At 41.7% G+C, this 20682-nt stretch overlaps 1 protein-coding gene across 2 annotated transcripts in view; it reads left to right on the top strand.

Annotated features, from left to right (window-relative positions):
- Positions 1–20682, top strand: part of PSMC3IP (PSMC3 interacting protein) — a 266259-nt gene that overhangs the window by 234164 nt on the left and 11413 nt on the right. Inside the window, exon 8 of one of the 2 annotated variants that reach the window (XM_089673058.1) lies at positions 8153–8228. The exons of the other annotated variant lie outside the window; for it this stretch is intronic. Within the exon in view, the coding sequence (XP_089529184.1) occupies positions 8153–8228 (76 nt within the window). The remainder of the gene's footprint in view (positions 1–8152; positions 8229–20682) is intronic. 2 annotated transcript variants of the gene reach the window in all.

Raw genomic sequence — 20682 nt, 5'->3', positions numbered from 1 at the left:
CCAAGACTTTTTTCTGCACCTTTGCTAGAGCTGGTCTTTTCAATTGCAGTTATGCAGTGTATGTGTTCTAAGTTTGGCTTTTGGAGTGCCGTATCCACTTTTCACTGGGATGGACAGTGCGGTAACATGTTGGGTGCTTTTAAGACCCAGTTTTGGTAAAAATTAGTTGCAGTGCACTTTCCAGGTCCAGAGCATTGCCTTAGTGCTTGCCCGGTTTCTGAAGGAGTGCTCTGTGAAAAGGCAAGTTGGGCTGAGCACAGGGAGCTCCCTCATTTTCTAGTGCACCTTTAAAAATTCTTCAGTTCCCACCATGAAAGTGGTTAAAGATGTGGGACCGAGTGTTGATGACATCGCCACCGCTGGCTGGCGTGTTGCATGTGTTTTTGTTCTGTTCTTTCCTGCCATACAGCGATATATACACACACATACAACGATTTCAAAGTATGGACATAGTATAACCCCAGTTAGAAATTACGCATGGTGAACCATAAGGCAAACTCAAGAGGAGTACAAAAAAAAAGTTTGCCTTACGGTTCAAAATGGGTCATTTCTAATTGGGGTTAATTATCATATGATGTTTTTAACTACATGCAGTTGTGTTCAAAATAATAGCAGTCTGTTGAAAAAAGTGAATAAAGCTCAAAAAAATAGCAGTGTTTGTATTCTTTACAAACTCAAACATTCACTATATAAACTGAAAAATGTTTGAAGATTTTGCTTTCCTTTGAATCACCTAATTAATATTTAGTTGTATAACCACTGTTTCTGAGAACTGCTGTACATCTGTGTTGCATGGAGTCAACCAACTTCTGGCACCTGTGAACAGGTATTCCAGCCCAGGATAATTGGACTACATTCCACAGTTCTTCTCTATTTCTTGGTTTTGCCTCCAGAAACTGCATTTTTGAAGTCGCCCCACAAGTTTTCTATTGGATTAAGATTCGGGGATTGGGCCGGCCACTCCATAACGTCAATCTTGTTGGTCTGGAACCAAGATGTTGCACGTTTACTGGTGTGTTTGGGGTCATTGTCTTGTTGGAACACCCATTTCAAGGGCATTTCCTCTTCAGCATAAGGCAGCATCACCTCTTCAAGTATTCTGATGTATTCAAACTGATCCATGATCCCTGGTATGCGATAAATAGGCCCAACACCGTATTATGAGAAACATCCCCATATCATGATGCTTGCGTAACCATGCTTCACTGTCTTCACAGTGTACTGTGGCTTGAATTCAGTGTTTGGGGGTCGTCTGACAAACTGTCTCCGGCCACTAGACCCAAAAAGAACAATCTTACTTTCATCAGTCCACAAAATGTTGCGCCATTTCTCTTTAGGCCAGTCAATGTACTCTTTGGCAAATTGTAACCTCTTCAGCACGTATTTTTTTCAACAGTGGGACTTTGCAGGAGCTTCTTGCAGATAGCTTGGCTTCACATAGCCGTCTTCTAATTGTAACAGTACTCACAGGTAACTTTAGACCTTCTTTGATCTTCCTGGAGCTGATTGTTGGCTGAGTCCTTGCCATTTTGGCTACTCTTCTATCCATTCGAACGGTAGTTTTTCACTTTCTTCCACGTCTTTCAGATTTTGGTTGCCATTTTAAAGCATTTGTGATCATTTTAGCTGAGCAGCCTATCATTTTCTGCACTTCTTTATATGTTTTCCCCTCTCCAATCAACTTTTTAATCAAGGTACGCTGTTCTTCTGAACAATGTCTGGAACGACCCATTTTCCTCAGAATTTCAGAGAGAAATGCACTGTAACCAGCATGTACAACATTTGCTGCCTTCCTTCCTTAAATAAGGGCAATAATTTCCACCTGTTTTTCAAAGAATAAATGGCCTCACTAATAGAACTCCACACTGCTATTATTTTGAACATGCCCTTTCAATTAGTGATTCAATTACACAGAATCGGCAGCATGCATGTCATGACTGTTGGGTCTGTTGGATTTCTATTACTCTACTACACCTGCTAGTAAATTATTTGCCATGTAGAAATATCATTTCTACCAAAAACAGTGATTGATCAGGTTAGTGATGTCTGACTGCTATTATTTTGAACACAACTGTATATTTGATTCTAGTTTGTAGTTTGTGTATAACAAGATTCAAAGCCCTGAGGAAGCGGTTCTTCTGTGAAACACATCGGCCATTCTCAATAATTTTCCTATGTTCACATACATGGTTACATTTATTTATTTCAAATACTTGTATAGCGCTGTCCGTTTACACAGCGCTTTACATATATGTTGTACATTCACATCAGTCCCTAACCCTCAAGGGGTGTACATCCTAAGGTCCTTAACTCAGATTCATACATACACATACTAGGGCCAATTTAGACATGATCCAATTAACCTACCAGCATGTCTTTGGAGTATGGGAGGTACCCGGAGGAAACCCACGCAGGCACAGGAAGAACATACAAACTCCAGGCAGGTGGTGTCGTGGTTGAGATTCGAACCAACGACCCTAGTACTGCCAGTCGGAAGTGCTAACCATTTAGCCACTGTGCTGCCCTGCCACATTTCAAGCCATACTAACCACTTGAACAACAAGCCTAGAAAATTACTTTGTACACCCAAATATTATATATTTTTTAAAGCAGAGGCCCTAGAGAACAAAATAGTGGGTGTTGAATTTTTTTTATGTCACACAGTATTTGCGCAGCGATTTTTCAAATGCAAATTTTTTGGAAAAAAAATACACTTTTTAGAATTTTAATGCACAAAAACAATATATTGCCCAATTGTTTGCAAAATATAAAAGATTATGTTAAGCTGAGTAAATGGATACCAAACATGACATGCTTGAAAATTGTGTACGCCCGTGAAGTGGCGACGAATTACGTAAATTTGTAATATACATAGGCGATGCATTAAAAGCCTTTACTGGTTACCACTTTAGATTTACACGTGAGTTCTAGTGCTAGAATTACTGCCCTGAATCTGACATTTGCGGTGATACCTCACATGCTTACTGCAATCTCTGTTTACATACCGCCATGGGATCGCCACTTGCGTTTGCCTTTGCACGCAAGCATGGGGGTAGGGGTAAATTCTTTTTTATTATTATTTCACTTTTTTTTAATTATTTTTACACTGTACCTTTTTATTTTTTTTTATCACTTTTATTATTATCACAGGGAATGAAAATATCCCGTGAGAGAAATAGGCAGTGACCGGTATTCTTTTCTGAGAAATCTGGCGTCTATTAGACTCTAAGATCGGTGTGATCATAAGCTTTCCCAATTTTAAAATGGCGCTGTTTATATTCAGCAAAACAGAAATGATGAAACGCTTGTTGCTTCCGGTCTCTTAGACCAGGGGTCTACAAACTTTCTAAACAAGGGGCCAATTTACTGTCCTCCTTTTAGACTTTAGGGAAGCCGGCTTGTGACCAGTGGGAGTAGAAAATATCCTGTTATCTGTAGGAGTAAACAATGCCACATTTTTGGTGGGAGGAATAATGTTGCATCATTGGTGTCATTGGGTGGAATAGTGCCCGACAGTGTCAAAGGGCAGAATATTGCCCATCATTAGTTTTAGTGGGAGGGATAGTGCCCCATTGTTGGTGTCAATGGCAAGAATAAGTTGGTATCAGTGGGAAGAATAATGCCTCTATCGGTGGTGCCAGTAGGAGGCATAGTGCACCGATGGGACGGGAGAGCCCAAGAAAACCTTGGAAGGTAGTGCGAGGGGTGGGGGGAGTCCCTTCTCGCTACTTGTAAAAACAATCCAGCAGCTATGATTGTTTTTACATGAAAGGCGACCATCAACTGAAAAAAACTATACCAGGATGATGTCTGTAGCTGCAGGCATCATTCTGGTATAACTCAAAGTCCAGCAAAGTACCACAATGTTGCTGGTCCATGTTGGGCATATATGTAACAGCACGGGCATATGATGAATTGGGTCTGTGGATCAATATGACCACAATTCATTCTTTTTTTTATTATTAATGTACAACTCAATTAAAAAAACAAACTGAAATTGTTTAGAGAGGGGGGAAGTAAACATAAAAAAACTAAAATAATGTGGTTGCATACAGTTGTGTCCAAAATTATTCAACCCCCAATGCTGTAAAGGGGTTTAGGGACTATAGTGTACATTTGGAATTGTATTCAGAATCAAATCCTACAAGGACGTTGTAACTACCCAAATGCAACTAAAATGACATCAATTGTTTATGTAATACAGTAGTAAATGGTTCTTATGTGGTTTCTTCATTGCCACAATTATTCAACCCCTTAAAGACTACCACTCTGAAGAACAGAGGTTCATACAGGTGCTTTCCATCAGGTATTGAAAACACCTGTGGATGTCACCGAGCAGCAATCAAGCATAATAAGCACCAATTAGGCAGCTTTAAAATGACTGTGATACTCAGCTCCTTCTAGACATTTACTGGTGTGGTTACAAACATGGTGAAGGCAAGAGAATGGTCCAGGAAGACAAGAGAAGAGGTGATTTCTCTTCACAGGAAGGGCAATGGCTATAAGAAGATTGCAAAGATGTTAAACATACCAAGAGACACCTTAGGAAGCATCATTCGCAAATTCAAGGCAAAGGGCACTGTTGAAACGCTACCTGGTCGTGGCAGAAAGAAGATGCTGACTTCGACTGCTGTGCGCTACCTGAAGCGTAGAGTGGAGAGAAGTCCCCGTGTGACTGCTGAGGAACTGAGAAAAGATTTGTCAGATGTGGGTACAGAAGTTTCAGCCCAGACAATAAGACGCACACTGCGTAATGAAGGCCTCCGTGCCAGAACTCCCAGGCGTACCCCCTTGCTGTCTCCAAAGAATAAGAAGAGTCGACTGCAGTATGCCAAAAGCCATGTGGACAAACCACAAAAGTTGTGGGATAGTGTTCTGTGGACTGATGAAACAAAATTAGAACTGTTTGGGCCCATGGATCAACGCTATGTTTGGAGGAGGAAGAACAAGGCCTATGATGAAAAGAACACCTTGCCTACTGTGAAGCATGGTGGAGGGTCAATCATGCTTTGGGGCTGTTTTGCTTCTGCAGGTACAGGGAAGCTTCAGCGTGTGCAAGGTACCATGAATTCTCTTCAGTACCAGGAGATATTGGATGGAAACGTGATGCAGTCCGTCACACACCTGAGGCTTGGGAGACGTTGGACCTTTCAACAGGACAATGATCCCAAGCATACCTCCAAGTCCACTAGAGCATGGTTGCAGAGGAAAGGCTGGAACATTTTGGAGTGGCCATCGCAGTCACCAGACTTAAATCCGATTGAGAACCTCTGGTGGGACTTAAAGAAAGCAGTTGCAGTGCGCAAGCCTAAGAATGTGACTGAACTGGAGGCCTTTGCCCATGAAGAATGGGCGAAGATACCCGTAGATCGCTGCAAGACACTTGTGTCAAGCTATGCTTCACGTTTAAAAGCTGTTATAACTGTAAAAGGATGCTGTACTAAGTACTAAGATTGAATGTCACTTGGGGGTTGAATAAAACTGATAATGCTGTGAGCACAGAAAAGACATTTGTGGTTATTTCATTATAACTGTTATGTTATATTTGTCTGACCTACAAGTGCCTCTTTAATGTAAATGTAAGCAAGATGACTGAATGATCAAAAGCAATGTCAAACTGGCCAAAACACTCAATTTCAGTGGGGGTTGAATAATTTTGGACACAACTGTAAGTGTGCACACCCTCTTATAACTGGAGATGTAGCTGTGTTCAGAATTAAGCAATCACATTCAAAATCATGTTAAATAGGAGTCAGTACACACCTGCCATCATTTTAAAGTGCCTCTGATTAACCCCAAATAAAATTCAGCTGTTCTAGTAGGTCTTTCCTAACATTTTCTTAGTCGCATCCTACAGCACAAGCCATGGTCCACAGAGAGCTTCCAAAGCATCAGAGGGATCTTTGTTAAAAGGGATCAGTCAGGAGAAGGGTACAAAAGAATTTCTAAGGCATTAGATATACCATGGAACACAGTGAAGACAGTCATCAAGTGGAGAAAATATGGCGCAACAGTGACATTACCAAGAACTTGACGTCCCTCCAAAATTGATGAAAAGACGAGAAGAAAACTTGTCTGGGAGGCTGCCAAGAGGCCTACGGCAACATTAAAGGAACTGCAGGAATATCTGGCAAGTACTGGCTGAGTGGTACATGACAACAATCTCCTGTATTCTTCATATGTCTGGGCTATGGGGTAGAGTGGCAGGACGGAAGCCTTTTCTTATGAAGAAAAATATCCAAGCCCAGCTAAATTTTGCAAAAACACATCTAAAGTTTCCCAAAAGCACGTGGGAAAATGTGTTATGGTCTGATGAAGCCAAGGTTGAACTTGGCACAAAAACAACACTGCACAACACCAAAAGAACACCATACCCACAGTGAAGCATGGTAATGGCAGCATCATGTTTTGGGGCTGTTTTTCTTCAGTTGGAACTGGAGACTTAGTCATGGTAAAGGGAATTATGAACAGTTCCAAATACCAGTCAATATTGGCACAAACCTTCAGGCTTCTGTTTAGAAAGCTGAACATGAAGAGGAACTTCATCTTTCAGCATGACAACGACCCAAAGCATACATCCAAATCAATAAAGGAATGGCTTTACCAGAAGAAGATTAAAGTTTTAAGTTTTGGAATGGCCCAGCCAGAGCCCAGACCTGAATCTGATCGAAAAACTTAGGGAGTGATCTGAAGCGGGCTGTGCACAGGAGATGCCCTCGCAATGTGACAGATTTGGCGTGTTTTTGCAAGGAAGAGTGGGCAAATATTGCCAAGTCAAGATGTGCCATGCTGATAGACTATGTGCTATGCTGATACCCAAAAAGACTGAGTTCTGTAATAAAATCAAAAGGTGCTTCAGCAAAGTATTAGTTTACGAGTGTGCACACTTATGCAACCATATTATTTTAGTTTTTTATTTTTACTTCCCTCCACCCTTTGACAGTCTCCCTCCTTCTAAAAAATTTCAGTTTGTTGTTCAACTGAGTTGTACAGTTTTTATAGGTTACATTAAAGGTGGAAAAAGTTCTGAAATTATTTCTCATTTTTTTACATCACAGAAACCTGACATTGTAACAAGGGTGTGTAGACTCTTTATATCCACCGTATAGCGTGATAGTGTGTGGGTAATCGAACGCTCGCTGATCCTGGCTGGGAGGGGCGCCAACTGACCTTGACGCTATCTGATGTCGCTAATGGCAGTAATACAGTGGTCAGTGAAATATTCTATATACTGACACTGTACTAATGGCACTGGCTGGGTGACTGGCTGATCAAATTGTTAATAGAGGCGATCAAAAAATAAATTTTTTTTTCATTACTTTATTTTTTAGTACAACAAAGAACATCTCATACATAAAAAAAAGATGGAAGTACAAATCATAAGTACATCACGAATACATAAGTTCCCTTTGCAACACATTTTCCCCCTCCCCACCCTTCTTCCCATCATCCTCATACCCTGTCCACATCCTCTTACTTCCGTTTTATCCTCCCTCGTGATTCTCTATCCTTATCTGTACTTCTTCTTCCTATATCCTTTCTTTCTCTCGGGATCCCCGCTAGACTTCTTCTGATGTATTCCACATAGACTCCAATTAATTCCAGATATTTTTTAGATGTCTTAAAATGTAATCAACTACTCCATGTTTTCCTAAATTTATCTAATTTATCCACCTCAATATGATATAACTCCTCCATCCTATTGATGTTTTCCACTCTATTTATCCTATCTTTTCCTCTTGGTGGCTCTGGAACTTGCCACCATTTGGGGATTAAGCCCTTAACCGCAGTGACTAAATTATACAGTGCCCTATTGCTAAACAAGTTAATTGAAGGCTCGGGTCCATAAAACAAACACATCCATGGATCTCTCCAGACCGTAATCCCACATTTCCTGAATGAGCTGCATTATTCCCTTCCAATAGTTCTGTATTTTCGGGCAGTCCCACCAGATGTGTCCCATTGTTCTCTTTTCCCCACAGCCTCTTCAACATAACAGTGAAACTTCTACATGTTGTTTATGTGCCTTAATCGGTGAAATATACCATCTCGGCAGACATTTGTAATCATCTCAACTGTGCTCATATTCATCACCCAATGTGTTCATTTGAAAATGTTATTCCTTTTGCGGTTCATTCAATTTTGTTCCAAGCTCCTGTTCCCATTTTCCCAAGAACCGAGGAGGATCGGCACTCTACATGTCCATAAGAATCCTATGCATCTTAGAGGTAATTTGTCTAGGAACTGTAGCTACATTTACCAGTTTTTCAAATGGATACAGATCCTCTTTAGTCCTCAATGGTTGTGGAAGCACTGAGACAAAGTGACTTAATTGACAATAATCACATCTAATGTGAAAAATAAATCCTCTTCTTTAAATCTAAAAAAGTGTGCAATTTCCCTTTGTTCAATATATTCTTCAAACGTGCATTTTTATCTTTAAGCCATTTCCCAGAAATGTTATCCTTCCCTGGGGGGGGGGAAGTACTCGGTTCCCCCCAGGGGAGTCATAAGTGAATTATATTTCCATCCTTTTTGCCTATACAACCTATCCCAAGCTTTTAAAACTATCTTTGTCAGTGAACTAATATTCACATCTTATGTGTGAAAATGATGTGGTATCCACACCATCTTCCCTAACTGTGCCCTACTCAAAATCCCTTCCATATTCACCCAACCTTTCTCTTGTGCGTTAAATGTGCAGTCTATTATACGTGATAGTATCACTGCTAGGTCCCCATTCCCTTTTGCCCTACACAATACCTCATAACTAATTATTGTTTTTTTATTTGCCCAAATAAACTTGAGTATCATCTTAACCACTTCCAGACCGGACACTTTTACCCCCTTCCTGACCAGGGCAATTTTCAGCTTTTAGCGCTATCACACCTTGAATGACAATTGCGCGGTCATGCAACACTGTACCCAAATGAATTTTTTACCATTTTTTTTGAGATAGATAAAGCTTTATTTTGGTGGTATTTATTCACCACTGGGATTTGTATTTTTTTTGCTATGTAAATGAAATGTCCAAAAATTTTGAAAAAAAGTGTTTTTTTTTATAAAATTTTGCAAATAAATAATATTTCATCATAAATCTTAGCCAAAATTTATTCCGTTATCTTTTTAGTAAAAAAAAAATCCAAATTAGTTTATAAGCAAAAATTATAATTTTTAAACATTTTTTTTTACATTTTTATTTTTTTATATTATTATTTTTTATTTTTATTTTTTACATACTGTCACCCTAGCAGTACAGTGTCACCATGGTGACACTGTACTACTTGTGAGGGGTGATGAAGATTTTTTTTTTTTTTTTTACACTGATTGCTTTTACACCCATATAGGATGTAAAAGCAATCATTTCTCTTTCTCTCTGTGTGCATTCATGCACTCATTGAGAAGAACTGATTGAGCTGTGATTGGTCACAGCTTGTCACATGGTACAAGGCTTTTGTGAATAGCCTTGTACCATGTGACCTCTGTGATCATTCACAGATTTCACACATAGTAAGCAATGATGTCAGAAGTGACATCTTGCTTACTACTTTGCATGTGATCACTGATTGGCCAATCAGTGATCACATGATCGGGACCTCGTACAGAGGTCCCGTCCGACGATCGGTGTTTCACTGTGTCTGGAGGACACAGCGGGCACCGGATCGCGGTGCTGTGCGCTCCCAGGGAGCGCGCACAAGCAGGGTGCGGGGAGGCCGTTTATAGACGGCCACCCGACCCTGCAGTGCCACCGTCCGGCCGTTTATATACAACGGCCGGTCGGGAAGTGGTTAATTATCCCAAAAATGATCCCGGAAGGTGTACTGGTAGCATATGAAACTTATACAAAATTTTTGGTACTATCACCATCTTTACCAGATTTATATGTCCTATCCACCTTTTCACAGTCTCCTCAGCTCGTCCTTTTATTTTGTTTATTAATGGGATATAATTCACCTGATATAGGCCTTTTATTGCAGGAGTTAATTTTACTCCCAAATAGCCTATTTCCTTTCCCCCTCCATGTGAATGGAAACTCTTTGTAGACTCGGCTCCTCTGATTTTGATAAATTGATGTTTAAAATCTCTGATTTTGTAGGATTTATTTTCAAATTTGACAGCTTGCCATACTGATTTAACAATCTCATTAAGTTAGGCAACGTTATTTGTGGATTTACAATGTAAAACAACATGTCATCCGCATATGCTGCCACCTCATGTTCCACTTCCCCTATTTTTATTCCTGCAATATCTATACACTTTCCTATCCTCACTAGGACATGTTCCAGGGAAGTACAAATAACAAAGGAGAGAGTGGACATCCTTGTCTGCTACCATTATACGCTTAAGGAACTGAGAAAGGGAACCATTAACCTTGATTGCTGTTGACGGACCGTTGTAAAGCCTTTTTATCCACCTTAACATTTTAGGCCCTATTCCTAAGACCTCCAATGTATCAAACATAAATCCCCAATTAACCTTGTTGAAAGCTTTTTCGGCATCTATCAACAGGAATATTGTTGGCAATTTTTCTCTTTTTACCCTTTGTAGGAGGAGCAATAATCTAAGACCATTGTCCCTCCCTTCTCTTCCTGGAATAAATCCTACCTGATCTAGATGTATCCAATCCAACATCAGCTCCTTCAATCAATTTGATGTCAATATTCAATAAGGATATGAAGGATATGGGCCTGTAACTGGCACACTGTGTGCTGTCTTTCCCCTCTTTAAGTATAATCCTTATATGTGCCTGTAAAGACTCCTCCCTCATTTCCAGTCCCTCCCCTATTGCGTTCATATAACCACACATTTTAGGAACAAGGAGATCTTTATACTTTTTAAAATATCCCACAGTGTATCCATCCGGGCCAGGGCTTTTTCCTGCGGACGTATTTTTTAGGGCCAGGGTAATTTCCTCCTGATTGATCTCTCTAGGGCCTCTAATTTTTCTTGTGCTAATCTTGGCAATTCCACTTCATTTAAATATTTCTGCCTATTTTTCTTCTTTTCATCCTCCATTTCTTTTTGATTTCTAGGGCTCACAACATACAGCCTACTATAGTATTTATGGAACCTATTAGCAATATCAGTGGTAGTGTACACCATTTCTCCTTTACCATCTTAAATTCTTTCTATAAAATTTTTAGATTTGTTTTCCTTAACCATTTCAATACCATGCAATTTTACACCTTCCTGCCCAGGCCAGTTTTCACGTTTCAGTGCTCTCACACTTTGAATGACAATTGCGCGGTCATACAACATTGTACCCAAACTAAAATTTTATCATTTTCTTCACACAACTAGAGCTTTCTTTTGGTGGTATTTAATCACCGCTGGGGTTTTTATTTTTTGCTAAATTAACAAAAAATACCAAAAATTTTGAAAAAAAAAAAGTTTTTCTTTGTTTCTGTTATAAAAGTTTACAAATAAATAATTGTTCTTCATAAATTTAGGCCGAGATGTATTCTACTACATGTCTTTGGTGAAAATAACCCAAATTAGGATGTATTTTTTAGTTTGTAGGAAAGTTATAGAGTTCACAAACTATGGTATAGATCTGAATATTGATCAATCCTGAAGTACTGACGGCCAATCTAATTTCTTGAGGTCCAAGAATGTCAGAATAGTACAGATATCCCCAAATGACCCCTTTTTGCAGAGTAGACAGTCCGACGTACTTCATAAGAGGAATGGCGAGTTTTTTGAAGTTGTATTTTTTTTGTCATCATTTTTCGGAAAATGAAAAAATTAAAAAAATTATTTTCACAATTTTTTTTTTACATACTGTCACCAGTGCAGTACAGCGTCATCATATAACTGGCATGGCGGTGAACAGGGACACTGACTGGTGACAGTATGAAAAAAAAAAAATTATTTATTTTTTTATTACATTTTTTTTTTTTTTTTTTTTAAGATTTTTTTTTCATATTTTACTATGACCAAAGTAGTACAATGTTACCATAGTAACCCTCTATTCCTTTATGTCAGTATCCTGGCCCCAGGACAGCCCTCTTTTTCTTCTGCTAATAAGTCCCAAAAACTCCCTTTATACTTTGTAATATGAGAGGCCCCTCCGACCGCCGGGGTCCACCACACTTAATCTTCTCTTTCTTCAACAATAATCAATACATGTACTGATTTAGTACAAAAAGTGACAGCTCTTAGAAGAGTTTTAACCGCTACCAGCAGCAACTCACCCTCCACTTGCGTGCCGCATATATGTTGCTATTCCTCCACTCTCCCAGCCAGGTTTCACCATTAGGGGGCTCCTCCTCCGACTCACAGGTCCTGGGGCGTCTGAGTTAATTCCGGGGGTCGAGGGCACTCCCTTTTATTGTTTGTACAGGGAAGCTGCTCTCTCAAATTACTTTTTTCGTATCTCCAGGGCTCTGTATCTGCAGGGAGACTGTATGCCAACATTCAGGCAGCTCCGCGGACACGACAGGACCCTTCCATCTTTCAGGGTCCTCTAGCTAGCTCTTCCTCCTCTCTCCTCGCTCAGTCGCCAGAGTCACCGAACCCCTTCGACTCCCAGTCTCCTTCGGCCACCGGTTGGCCCTGCCACCCGCACGGACCAGCTGCGAGCACCCTCCAGGAACCCCCTCCGGGCCCCTGCTACACCGGCTGCCGGCAAAGCAACCGGACCTCCAGGCCGTTCTACCGGATCTCCCGACCCCGCAGCCGCTCCACGCAGGGGCCCAGGTAGGAAGCGATGGGTACACAGAGCTCAAGCAGTTGTCTGGAGCTCAACCATCGCACACTCACAGCGCCATGTTTTGGCTTCTCCCCCCTTCCTAAATGTGCTAATCTAATGTGTGCTTTTTTTACTCAGTGCTGTGTTTGTTCTTCTTTTCCTTGATGGCATGTGGGGGGCGCACGCACACCCGGAAATAGAAAGCGACGTAAGATTACGTTGCTTTGCCTAGATACAGCACTCGCTCACACATTGTTGTCGGGCAGGCGGCAAGTAGTTTAAAAAAAAAATTCTCTACAATTTTTTTTTTACTATATTTGGAAAAAAAAACTTTCATGAGAGTAAAGCAATGTTACCATATCAAACCTTACTTTGAACTGTCATGAATGTGTTTAGTTCATGACCATTCAATATAACCGTGATCTGTGACAGCTGGTCACATGGTACACGGTGCTGTGATTGGTCTCGTGTCATGTGAGAGCTGTGGACCAATCGCAGCTCTCCAGGAACAGAAGCAAAGCTTTTATGGATTGATAAACACCATATTCTTGTGAGGGATAGCTTGGTGGAAAAAGCACAGATCTGGAGTCAGAATTTCAATGTATTTTCTATAATAGTGTCCCGTAAATCAGTCCGAGTCTGGAGCTTTGGATGGATTGAGAATTTTAACAGCTCTCAACTTCCATTTCTATGAACTCCTCCCTATGTGTCTGATTTAATGTCAGCAACGGGATAGACTGAAAGAATTTGTCCGCCACAGTGCTTTAAAATGGGGCCGGTTTAGCGTACAACGTGGGGTAGAAATCAAAACATTTGTGTAAAATATGTTGTGGGTTTTGGGTCAGGTGTCCATTTTGTTAACGTAATCTCAGCAGTGCCAAGGTAAAAACACGGGGAGACTGCTTTCTCACAAGTAGTGTGGTAGGCTTATCTCCCATAGTATAATAGCGATGACGCGACCAGCGAAAATATTTTTCTGCCTGGGTGGTCAAACTCAGATTCAATGCTACACTGGTCGATTTTATATCTAAGGTCTGTCTGGGAGACTGTATGCCAACATTATTACGTAACTCTATTACGCTTTGATCTAGCTGCTACTTATATCAGTTTACCCCGAATAACAGCCTTATGTGCTGCCCAATTAATAATGAGGTAAGTGGCTGGCAGTGTGTTCTCACGGAAAAATAGACACAATGCTGTCTCTATTTCTCTAAAAATTGCCGAGTCATTAAGCAGTGATGCATTCAGATGGGTCTACATGGGTAGAGGGTGGAGGTTTAGTCCATAAGTCTGTAAGAGTCAATCTAACTGGGGAATGGTCTAACTAAGGTGTAGTAAGGATCTTGGCTGAGGTTATAAAGGGTAGCATAGGAGCAAGGGCCAGGATATGATCTATCCGCAAGTACGTGCAAGTAGTGCGTAAAGTCATGGGCTGAGAGATTAAGTTCCCTCCAATTGTCAATCAAATCATATTGATGGAAAAGCTTTGCCAATTTATAACTTTGTTTGGGGACATTTTTGAGAACTGCTTTGTGGGGGTTTGATTTATCCAAAGCATGGTCAAGTGGGATGTTGCTGTCACCCCCAAACCCCCCCCCCCCCACCACCACATGTCCAGATGCTCGAGACAGCAGGAATTCCAACATGTGCTTGAAAAAGGCTAATAGACCTGTATTCGGCGCATAGCATTGGCACTGCTCTAAAAAACTGAAATGATATGCGCCTGTCACACAGGTGACCGATTGATCAGTTATCTTACTTACCACCATTAGATATCTACCTTTCTCGTCTTTAACCACCGTGGAAGGCGTAAATTATATTCCTTTTCGAGAAGCAGATTGCCACTCTTCTTTTCTTTTCCAGGCCATGCAACATATAGCATTTAGGGATTCTTGCATTGATATTTTTTGGGGGCTGAGGCTCGGGTAAAATGGGTTAACTGTAGCAGCAAAATATCTATGCCCTATTTGTAGTAATGATAAATAAATAATTGCGAGTGCACTAAGAGCTGCTACGCACTAAAAGTAACCAAAAAAAAACCTCAAACAGACAAAATATGATAAAGTGAAGTGCTATAAATAAGTACATAAAAATCACTGTATTAAAAACACTGTATTAAATAGTTCATAAAGTGACTGGTAACGTGAACGGGAATCCTGTGTCCATCTAGAACTCGGTGCTTGTGCAGTCAAAAATGAGAAGAATGCGCACTCACCAGAGCGCATAATAAAATGCGCATTAATGTGTAAATGTCCTGATGTCATCAAGGTCATCCAGGTCTGGACAGGAATGAAGTGAAACCCCTCACTGGATAAGCCTGGGTCTTGAAGCATCTGGTGTGTACTGAGAGGATGCCAGAGGTCCCTTTAGGGGATGGACAGGTTAGCTCACCAGGTGTATAGGGCTCCCTCTCTGGGTCCTGGGTACCTGCAAAGTAATCCTTTTCAACAGCCGCTGAAGGTATTCCATGCTGCCAGCTGTGTAGAATAACTGTTTCCTTACCGATCAGCTGTCTTCCTTCTACGCCTCTTCACCGCCTCTGGCTGCTCCCTCACTTCGATCAGCTTCCTTGAGCTGCCCTTCAGCTCCTCCTGTCTGCCTGTGTGCTTTCCCTGAGCACCTTGGACACGGCCGATGACAGATCTGTGTACCGACCCCATTGCCAGTACCACATGACCTCTGTTTTTGTCTCATCTGACCACAACACTTTCAACCAGTCCTCTGCATCATTCAGATGTTCAGTGGCAAACGTCAGACGGGCCTGGACATGTGCTTTCTTGAGCAGAGGAACCTTGTGGGCACTGCAGGATTTCAATCCTTGTCGGCGTAGTGTGTTACCAACTATTTTCTTGGTGACTGTGGTCCCAGCTGCCTGGAGATTATTCACAAGATCCTCACATGTTCTGGGATGATTCCTCATTGTTCTCATGATCATTGACACTCCATGAGGTGAGATCTTGCATGGTGCGCCAGACCTAGGGAGACTGACAGTTGTTTTGTGTTTCTTCCATTTGCGAATGATTGCACCAGTTGTTGTCACCTTCTCACCAAGCTGCTTGGCGATCGTTTGGTAGACCAGTCCAGCCTTGTGTAGGTCTACAATCTTGTCCCTGACATCCTTGGACACCTCTTTGGTCTTTGCCACGGTGGAGAGTTTAGAATCTGATTGTTTGATTGCTCCTGTGGACAGGTGTCTTTTATACAGGTAACAAAATGAGATTAGCAGCAATCCCTTTAAGAGACTGCTTCTAATCTCAGCTTGTTACCTGTGTGAAAGACACCTGGTAGCCAGAAATCCTGCTGAATGATAGGGAATCAAGTCCTTATTTCCCTCCATGAACATGCAAATTAGTGCATAATTTGTTAGACATGCATTTCTTTTGAATTTGTTTTTGCTATTCTGTCTCTGTGTTACAATACACCTGCCATTCGATTTTTAAACTGATAATTTCTTTGAGTGGGAAAACATTCAAAATCAGCAGGGGATCAAATATTTATTTCCTTCACTGTATGCTGTATGATCTTATAGTATTAAATATACCCAAAGAATTGGTCTGGTCAGGGACACCTGGAATGAATCCTCCCTCTAGGTGGATAGTGATGGTGGGAACCCTCAGGGTGGTAAGAAGAAGGTTCAATAGGCTGGAGGACTTCTTAAGGGATAGATGGATGTAGGTCTCCTGGGTGTAGGATCTCCCTTCTCCAAAATCCTTGAAGATGTTGGATCCAGCAGGAGCTATGAATAAATAACTCCACAAGGGGGAGTATAGAACGTACTCCTAGTGTAGTAATTATGGATGTAAACATTTATTTATAAACCATGGTAAGAACAAATATAGTAGACTTAAAATCAATGCAGAGTGTGCAGCACACTGGGTGATGTAGAGTGTGGCAGCATGTGCATGGGACTAACCGTCCAAAAAGCAAGATGGCCGCCGGGCCTCCTCGTAGCTCCGGCGGCTTAACGTCACGGCGTCTTGGCCCCTACTGACGCGTTTTGTGTGCACGCACTTCTTCAGAGGCACCACCTTCTTCTTTCCACCGAGGGTTCCCACCATCACTACCCACCTAGAGGGAGGAATTCATTCCAGGTGTCCCTGACCAGACCAATCATCCAGAGGGAGGACAACTTCCCCTATTCCAGACCAGATCCTGAAGGAAGCTTCTGTGGATTTTTGTTCAATGCACATTTTTATGGTGCATCTGGTAAGTGCACAATCCCCCCTATATTACTTGGAACAACACAACGGTTTTATAAGAAAAGCACTTTATAAGACTCTAATGAAAACACAGAACTTTTTTATATAATTTTTTTTCTTGCCTTGACATATTGCATGTGATATTATGCGTTTAGACATTTTGATTTTTAGTCTTCTTTTAAATGACGTGCTATTGTGCGTTTAGATATTTTGACTTTTAGTCTTGCTTTGACCTACATCATACCCATAGCGCTGCACTATTTTTAATGAAGTTTTATTAGGGTTTTCACTTGGTTACCTTGAGTGTCCAGCAGCTTACCCTTCAAGAGCACTCACTTTTATACCATTTTTTACAATCCATATTGTTGTTGACTGTAATTCCAGATGGACCCTGTAAGGGTTCTCCGGTTTCTCATGCTACCATTTTGCAGTGGCTCAGACTGTCATTAAGCTTTTTGCACCAGGCCGCAGTTTCTCATATTTGCAAGGCTGCCACCTGGTCTTCTGCTCACACATTCTAAGTTCTTTTAGGTGGACATTTTAGTCTTAACTGATGCCAACTTCGGGTTTAAGGTTCCTTAAAGGGCTCTTTAAACTGCAAACAGTCCACAGTTTTTTAACCACTAGCCTACAGGGCACTTATACCCCCTTCCTGCCCAGGCCAATTTCCAGCTTTCAACTCTGTTGCACTTTGAATGGCAATTGCGCGGTCCTGCAACACTGTACCCATATGAATTTTTTATCATTTTTTTGTGACCGAGCTTTATTTTGGTGGTATTTTATCACCTCTGGTTTTTTAATTTTTTCTTATAACAAAAACTAAGAAAAAACATTTTTTTTTTCAAAATTTTCATTGGTTTTTGGTTTAACATTTTGTAAAGTGATTTTTCTCCTTCACTGATGTGCGCTAATGAGGCTGCAGTGATGGGCACTGATGGGCATTAACAGGCATCACTGATGGGCACTGAAAGGCAGCACTCATATATGGCACTGACTGGCACTGTTAGGTGGCACTGACTGGCACTGATAGGCGGCACTGATGCACACTAATAGGTGGCACTGATGGGTGACACTGAAAGGCAACTCAGATGGGCACTGATATGTGGCATTGATGGGCACTGGCAGGTGGCATGGATGAGCACTGAGAGCTGGCACTGATGGACACTGACAGGTGGCGCTGCTGGGGCTACACAGATCATCAGGGCTCTGATGATCTGTGTACATGTCCCCTCCGAGGAATGCCGATTACCGGCTTTCCTCTCCTCACGAGCTGTCAGCGTGACAGCTTGTGGGGAGAGAAATGCCAATAACCGGCATTTCCCTGTTTACATGTGATCAGCTGTGATTTGACACAGCTGATCACATGACCGAGCCGACATCTTCGGCTCTTTCTGTGGATCGGTGATCCACTGTGTCTGAGGGACACAGCGCACCGCCGATAGCTGCGCTGTGTGCTCCGTGAGCCATGAATGCACGGTTAGAATGGGAGGACATCATATGGCGTCCTCCCAGAACAAGAGAACCACCTTGCGTCCGTCATATTACTATATGGCGGGCGGGAGGTGGTTAAATTATTTTTTTTTCTTGGACCTGTTAGTGCTTGCTGAATCGCCCACCCCTCATATAGTCTTACTGTTTCTTTCAATGGACAACAAAGAAAACATGACTTTTGTTTTCACTGTAAAATAGTGCACTGGGGGCACCACCCTTCTGTGTTTAGTATTCGATAGTCTTATAGTGTTTTATAGTGACTATTCATGCTGAGGCTCCTAGGCCCACTATGTATAGAAAGCTACCTTTGTACAGTGGAGGCAGATTTTACAAAGAGTTAATAGGTGAATATAATGGCGCCTATAGAAAAGGTATTAATAGATCACTATCCAATCTACCAGCTGCAGATTCCACCCTATATTAATAAAGTGTATGACCAAAGAAACAGAAATAATTTGCGCTAGTAAATAAATACAAATAAATAGCCCAAAAAAAAAACATTATAAATATAAGCATGGATAAATAAATAAGTGTCCAAAATAATGTATAAAAATCTCCAGGTCTGCGGAATGCTCTTGACAGTATAGAGTGCTGCATGGGATAATGTCACATGCGAGGAAATGTAAGGAGAGGTGACTACACATTTCGAGGGCACCTAGCCTCTTTGTAAAATCTCAAAAAACAATTATTTATTTATCCATGCTTATATTTATAAGTGTCCAAAATAATGTGTAAAAATCAATAAAGTACAAAGGGGAAGAAAAATGTGACAATCCACCACCATATATACTAAATAAACTCACCAGAGCTGAATGCTGATGATAAATCAGCATAAACCGCTAATTGCTCTGGGAGCGATGGTCAGCAGGATGATGAGCCTCTAGTAGATAGATCTCCAGGGGGTGATAATCTGCAGAAGCCAGCTCAAAAAAATGATGTAAAGGAAGCAATGATCTGTAATCGAATATACCACTAAGGACATCCACTTCTCCTAGACTGCACCATATCCAAAGGGCATTAGGCCAGACACTCAGAAAAGAACAACAGCTTCATGGTGCAGTACCTTTTAACCCATTTCTCCCAGCCATTGTAGAAATACGGCGGCAGGGCGGCACGGCTGGGCAAAACCATGTTTTAAAACCAGTAGGGGGCGTGCTGCTGCCCTACCTGTCCCACCGATCACGGCCGCGGATGTCAGTCGCCGGGTCACAGCCGGTCGTTACTGGCTATGTCCCGGCAATTAGCGGCAGTGACAGAGAGCACAGCTGCAGTAGCTGTGCTCTCTGTCAGTTCCCTGACAGCTCCTGACACGCTGATCGGGACAGAAGAGTTTATCTGTCCTGATCAGTGGTGTTCCCTGCAGTACACACCCCCGCCCCCTAGTAAAACACCCCCTCACACAGTTAACCCTTTCACTGAATAATAAAGTTAACCCCTTCCTGCCCAGTGCCATTAGTACAGTGTCAGTGTTTTTTTTTTGCACTGATCACTGTATTGGTGTCACTGGGGATGTCAGTGATCCAAGTCAGTTCCCCCCCAGTGTCAGAATGTCCGCCACAGTCCCGCCATAGGTCGCTGATCGCCGCCATAAGTCACTGATCGCCGCCATAAGTCGCTTATCACCACCATTATTAGTATAAAAAAAATCCCAGTATCTTTCCCGCCATTTGTAAACGCTATAACTTTCACGTAAACCAATTAATTTACACGTATTGGGGTTTTTTGTAGCAAAGACTGCATGAATGTAACAGAATGCATTTTGGCAGAAATTTATGACTAAATTTGATATTTAACTTTTTTTACTGGACATGTTTTATAGCAAAAAGTCCAAAATATTGTTTTTTTCCCTCAAAATCGTTTGTGCGTTTTTTATTTTTTGCACTATAAAAAAAAGGCTGACGATCAAATACCACCGAAAGAAAGCTCTATTTGTGGGGAAAAAAGGATGTAAATTTAATTTATGTACCGTATTGCATGACCGATGACCGCACAATTGTCCGTTAACCACATGCCACCCAGCCACTGTATAAATACGGCGGCAGGGCAGCACGGGCAGGCAAAACCACATTTTAAAACGTGTGTTTTGTAAACAGGTAGGGGGCGCGCCGCCGCCCTACCTGTCCCGCCAATCACAGCTGCGGATGTCAGTCGCCGGGTCACAGCCGGTCCTTACCGGCTATCTCCCGGCAATCGGCGGCAATCAGTGACACAGAGCACAGCTGCAGTAGCTGTGCTTTCTGTCACTTTCCTGACAGCTCGAGGACAAGCTGATCGGGACAGAAGAGTTTCTCTCTCCCGATC

Source organism: Staurois parvus, unplaced genomic scaffold (genome assembly GCF_062004578.1).
Source record: "Staurois parvus isolate SC_StPar_1 unplaced genomic scaffold, SC_StPar_1.0 ptg000134l, whole genome shotgun sequence".
Classification (NCBI taxonomy): domain Eukaryota; kingdom Metazoa; phylum Chordata; class Amphibia; order Anura; family Ranidae; genus Staurois; species Staurois parvus.
The sequence above is the reverse complement of the archived record's forward strand: the minus strand, read 5'-3'. Positions and strand labels throughout refer to the sequence as shown.